The 5,853-nt window shown below is 38.7% G+C and overlaps 1 protein-coding gene across 2 annotated transcripts; it reads left to right on the top strand.

The window, feature by feature from the left end:
* The first annotated feature begins 2,549 nt into the window (after nucleotides 1-2,549).
* On the top strand, nucleotides 2,550-5,853 carry vgll1 (vestigial like family member 1). Of its 2 annotated transcripts, none has more exons than XM_047354002.1 (4): nucleotides 2,550-2,726; nucleotides 3,788-3,990; nucleotides 4,088-4,441; nucleotides 4,599-5,853. In XM_047354002.1, exons 2-4 carry the CDS (start codon nucleotides 3,801-3,803, stop codon nucleotides 4,634-4,636), a joined length of 582 nt encoding a protein of 193 aa, XP_047209958.1. In that variant the 5' UTR covers nucleotides 2,550-2,726; nucleotides 3,788-3,800; the 3' UTR covers nucleotides 4,637-5,853. The 2 variants fall into 2 exon arrangements, with proteins under 2 accessions (XP_047209958.1, XP_047209957.1); XM_047354001.1 differs by having other exon boundaries at nucleotides 2,553-2,717.

Below are 5,853 nucleotides of genomic sequence, written 5' to 3' on the forward strand. Positions count from 1 at the left end.
ATTTGTTTACATCGGGCCCTCATACCATCCTCATGGAGTCGGTTTCTAACCGTTTGTGGCCTGCCAGAGGTAATTTTGCAGGGCTCTGGCAGTGCTCCTCCTGTTCCTCCTTGCACAAAGGCGGAGGTAGTGGTCCTGCTGCTGGGTTGTTGCCCTCCTACGGCCTCCTCCATGTCTCCTGGTGTACTGGCCTGTCTCCTGGTAGCGCCTCCAGGCTCTGGACACTACGCTGACAGACACAGCAAACCTTCTTGCCACAGCTCGCATTGATGTGCCATTCTGGATGAGCTGCACTACCTGAGCCACTTGTGTGGGTTGTAGAGTCTGTCTCATGCTACCACGAGTGTGAAAGAACCACCAACATTCAAAAGTGAACAAAACATCAGCCAAAGCATAGATACTGAGAAGTGGTCTGTGGTCCCCACCTGCAGAACAACTCCTTTATTGAGTGTGTCTTGGTAATCACCAAAGATTTAGTGTTTAACCCTTTCTCTCTCCTAGACATGGCGATTGACTGAGTTTTTACTGTGACTAACTCTATGTGCTCTCTTTTCTCTTCCTAGAAGCTACACCTGGCCTGACTCTGTGTCTACCTGTGACACCTTTCTGGAGAGGGGCATCGTCCGAGCTTCTGCTGGCAACAACTTAATGCTCACCCTCTACCGATGATCCACATGGCCCTGTCTTTTAGTGTTTAACCCTTTCTCTCTCCTAGACATGGCGATTGACTGAGCTTTTACTGTGACTAACTCTATGTGCTCTCTTTCAGACTCTAACCTTGAAAACTGGCTCAGAGTTTATCTGTTCTTTCTTTCTAGGTGAAACGACTAAAGGAGCTACATCCCTTAACATTTACTTTTCCTTCCCATAGAAAGTACTCCTGGATCAGTGCTTCTTTGTTATCTTTGTCTCTGCTCTGTTCTCTCAAACCCCCAGTCAGTTGTGGCAGATGGCCGCTCACACTGAGCCTGGTTCTGCTGGAGGTTTCTTCCTGTTAAAAGGGAGTTTTTCCTCTCCACTGTCGCTAAATGCATGCTCAGTATGAGGGATTGCTGCAAAGTCAATGCCAGTGACTGTCCACTGTCTCTACATGCTCATCCAGGAGGAGGGAATGCTGCAAGTCACTGACTGGATGCAATCTGCTGGGTTTCCTTAGACAGAAAAACTTTTTATCCAATTTGAATAAATAACTGAATCTAACTGCACTGTTCAATGGTTAGGATTAATTGGAATGTATGGACCTGACTGTTGTGAAGTGCCTTGAGACGACATGTTGTGAATTGGCGCTATATAAATAAAAAATAAATAAAACTGAATTTCCCCCTGTTGTCTATTCCATTTGCACAACAGCATGTGAAATTGATTGTCAATCAGTGTTGCTCCCTAAGTGGACAGTTTGATTTCACAGAAGTTTGATTTACTTGGAGTTATATTGTGTTGTTTAAGTGTTCCCTTTTATTTTTTTGAGCAGTGTATATTAACAATTTTATGGTTACAATACAGCTTTGAAATACTAATACTGACCAAGAAGGAAATTGTATTTATATTTTTAGAAACACAAATAAATTATCCTTTTAAAAAAATAGCTTATGTTCAGTTTCTTTCTGCAGTTTTCAGAGTTAATTGTTTCAGATTTTTATGCTTTACGTGGAGCTTTACTTCTGTTTGTCTGTTCTTGTTTTTCAGTTTCAGATGAGCGTTTACCCCTTTAGAACAAATTGCTTTTTGCTGAAAGATTTATTTGAAAAATTAATTTATTCTTGGAGTGAAACAGAACAACAAAAACAAAATGTCAGACATTAACTGCCTTACAAGAGGATTCATAATTGTTCAAATTTTATCATTTAAAAATAAAAATAAAAATCTGGTTTGTATTTTTTAACCCCCTTTACTCAGCTATTCCTAAATAAAATCCTATGCATCTACTTGCAAATAATTATCGTCTTACACCTAATTTAGAAAGAAAAGTAGACTAGATTAGTGGTTCCCAGCCTTTTTTGACTTGTGTTCCCCCTGAGCAATTTTGTTAGACCACAGGTACCCCCTCAGTCAAGCGTGTTAGCAAAAATAGAATGTACAACAACTGATTATTAAATGAAAATCATTTTATTTAATCTTCTTAACTTGAACATTTAGTTTTTGGGCATTTTATTCTTTTCAGCTCAAATTAAGCATAAACAAAAGTCTGTTGCCAAGAAAGTGAACAAGTGTCTAAATTAAAACAAAATCTACATAAATATAAAACTGCCTTTGTTATGACAAAACCTGGAGCTCTTTTGAATAAGTCCCTTACTTAAAAAAATCAGAAACAGAACACCTAACAAAAACAATATTCAGACACACTACATCATTTCAAAGCAGTATCTGTAAAGCTGACGTTCAACTCAAACTCAAGCAAAGCTGCTGTTAAACTGTTTAAACCTTTCTGCCAGTTTGAAACCAGGAATGTTTTCATTTGCGGTTCAGGCTCTTGAGGAACCTGCTGGATAACATTCTGTTCATAGCTGTTACCCTCCCAAGCTAAATCATCCAGTAACTCTGCAGGCTCTGTGGGTAAGATGCTCACTTTGCGGAGTACACGGTGAACGCGATAGCAACTATTTGAATCTATGCTCTGTTTTTGCAATCTTCTTGTGGGTTCTGCTGTTTTTTCTTTTGATCAAGTAGTCAATGCAAGCTTGTTCACCGTGTTCAACGTCGGTCAGTCATCAGGACGGGTAAGACAAGTAGGTTTCTTAAAACTAATAGATAACTGGATTGATTTAGTATACATAAAGTAGGTAAGAGTTCTTCAGACAACCTTGACTTCATCCATTGTGACCTTGGATTTTGTTGGGAAAGCTTCCTAAAACACAAATCTTTTTGGAAAACGTAAAACTCGTCACTAAAATCCTTTTAGTCTAAGAAATAAAAGAAACTAACAGCATGAACGACAAGCTTTTTTTTTTTAGAAACTAAACCTACTTCTTCAATCAGTTATGGAAGTGCCCTGATGTATGCAAATGTGTAGTTAAGCACAAAATAATGAAAACCTTATAAGGTTTTAATGTATAGTCATCTTTTAACTTTCGTCTAAATTGAAGTGATAGTGACTTTTTGGACCGACCCAGCTTGAGTCCCGAACTGAATGTGAGGCAAGGAGGCCTGTAAAAAGCTTGTCACCATTTGTAAGATGGTTTGATTGCTGTAATGCTAATGATTTCTGATATTCGGTTTTTTGGTCTGCAAATAAAACAGAGTTTTATTACATTGTTTTTAACAAATGATAGCCCTTGTACATTGTGTTCTCATCTTTTGATAGATGCTTGTGTTTTTTCCATACAGAAACAAACTTCTCAGTTGAAGAAAAATAACATATAATTTAAATGGTTTTGAGCCTATCTCTATCTAAAAATGATACTTTGATTCATGTCACTTGCTGATGAGGTGCTAACATAGGACTAAACATAACACATAAAAGCACAGGAGTTTAAAATGGGTTCTATGTTTTAGTGCAAAAACACACAATAAACTCAGGATTACATTCCAAAGAAATTAGTTTTAAGCAGACATGAAATAAACATGTTTTCTTTAATGCTGCAAATAAATACATCAAAACATGTCATTGTTTTACTTTTATCTACATCTCATAACTCCAGCTTCTGCATTGATAGTGTGCGACAGCGACGGTTTTGTTTTTATTTTTATCATTTGAGCTCTGGTTTATAAATTCCAATTAACAATTTGCATTGAGGAAATAAATGCTGACATTTTTTTCTGATGCTTGGCTTTTGAACTTTGTTTTCAGTTGGTGGTGACCCATGGAGGAACGAGCAGACAGTCCGATAGCAGTGAAAGTGGAGGGCAACTCTCACCGCGTCATCTTGACGTACTTTGAGGGGGACATTAACAGCATGGTGGACAAACACTTCTCACGAGCTCTCAGCAAAATCAGCAAGGCCAACGAGCCAACTGCAAGCTCAAAGAAAATCCGCAAAACTGTGAAAATGGGTAAGCATGTAAAATAATTGCCCTGCTTTACTTGAAATCAAACATGTCTGCATTGTATTTTAATTCTTAGTGCATTATTTCTTTCCGTGGCCCACAGAAAACACAGACAACTGTCAGGGGAGCGTGTCTGTCCCTTACTCAGAGTCACAGGTCCCTCCTGTAATGGGACACATCCTGGCTATCGGCTCTGCAGAGGAGACCCCAGGCTCCTGGAACGCATTCAGATCAAGAGAAGGTCCGGCGCTGTCGACCATCATGTGCTCCCTGTCTCCAGACGGGCTGAGTCTTACTGGACAGCAATACTCCACGTCCCTGCTCAACCTGCTGCATGGCGACCGGGTAGAGATGGGAGCCAGCATTGCCTCCAGCTCCAAGCCAGAGCCACTTCCAAGCTGGGCAGTGCCCCCGGGGTTCAGAGAGTCCGTAGACCCTTCACTAGGCTTTGAACCTGGTAATTCTAAGTTTAATCCAGAGTAGACAATATGTAGTCAGATATGCAGTCAAAAATGTTCAAAAACTGTCAAGGTAGATTGAGTGTGATTGTGCTTGTTACCCTGCACTTTAAGAGCTGTGTAACTCTACTTGATGATTGTTTCCTCTGTTTTTAGGGCGACATGGGGAAAAGAAGGACTTGTACTGGTACTGAGAGGAAAGCAGAGGGTGCAGAACAGAGGACAGCTCTAGTCTTTAGCATCTTTCTGTTTGCTTCTGTTAGAGCAGCATTTTGATTCTCTCTCCATTCTTTACTGACATGACCTCAACACCTGAGCACGCACTGGGAGAGCTTCTCCAGTAGGAAATGCTCATTTACAAACCAGTTCTTCAAGCTTTGTCATTCCTCTTTTAAGTCTCTGAGCAGTGTGTCTGTTTTCACACGTTTCGAAATGAAGTTGGCTAAAGTGCATTTTCTTTATGGGTTTTATTTCAGTCAACAGACCAGTGTTAAGTCGGAAAATTGTGAGCCTCTTAGATCATTAAATATTAATGTAGCTAAAAACTGATCTACCTACAGTTCACCTGGTTCAGGTTTCTTGGAAGATACACAAACAGGAAGGGGAAGGTGTGTTTGGTTGTGTTGTGTTTGGTTGATAAAGATCTGGTGAAAAATTTTACTTGTTTTAGGTACTGTAAAAAATATAATTCAGAGTAATCAAAGACATCAGTCAAAATTCAACCCTGCTTATAAATAAATTATACTAAATTGATGTCTTACCACTGGAGATAGGCACCAGCTCCACCACGACTCTGCACGTATAAGTTGGTATAGGCAATGCATGGATGAATGATACATTGATGTCTTTGAGTTAAACAGTGTGTTTCTGACCCCTGTTTTTGGGTTTCAAACCACAGTCTTTATGAAGAAATTGACATGATTTCTGATAAACACTATCCCATTTTTCTGACATTTAAAATAGAATAATGATTTAGGTAATACTAACTGACCTAAAGCAGGTCAAATTTTTACCCATTTAATGCCAGAGAGTGAGATAAAATACTGTCTTTTTTATGCAGGGTATGTAAATATCCAATTTATCCAAATGAAGAAACTAGTCCATTTCTAACCTTTAATGTTCCATTTTGTCCCTACAGTGATGATCAGTTTATGATCAGCTATAGTTCCTAAGATAAGTTAACTTACGTAAGCACAAACTTTTTTTATTTAACATGTATATTGTTGGTAAAAATATTCTTTCACTTAAGTATTTTAAATGTGTAAACACAGCACATTTGCTTTCTGTGTAGAGATGATCTTAGAGTCTGTATGGTTCAGCTCTGTCAGTTTCTTAAATAATGAAAAAAATGTGTTGGGCATTAAATGTATTCCTTTTTTGAATAAACAGTTAAAAAAAGGTGTAAAATTCA

The sequence above is a fragment of the Girardinichthys multiradiatus genome, chromosome 23 (genome assembly GCF_021462225.1).
Source record: "Girardinichthys multiradiatus isolate DD_20200921_A chromosome 23, DD_fGirMul_XY1, whole genome shotgun sequence".
Lineage (NCBI taxonomy): Eukaryota > Metazoa > Chordata > Actinopteri > Cyprinodontiformes > Goodeidae > Girardinichthys > Girardinichthys multiradiatus.

Excerpts from the sequence above, each read along its gene's own strand:
- vgll1 (XM_047354002.1), top strand. The coding sequence starts at position 3,801 with ATGGAGGAACGAGCAGACAGTCCGATAGCAGTGAAAGTGGAGGGCAAC. Across the intron at positions 3,991-4,087 it reads CCGCAAAACTGTGAAAATGG|AAAACACAGACAACTGTCAG; the intron begins GTAAGCATGTAA and ends CGTGGCCCACAG. Across the intron at positions 4,442-4,598 it reads TTCACTAGGCTTTGAACCTG|GGCGACATGGGGAAAAGAAG; the intron begins GTAATTCTAAGT and ends CTCTGTTTTTAG.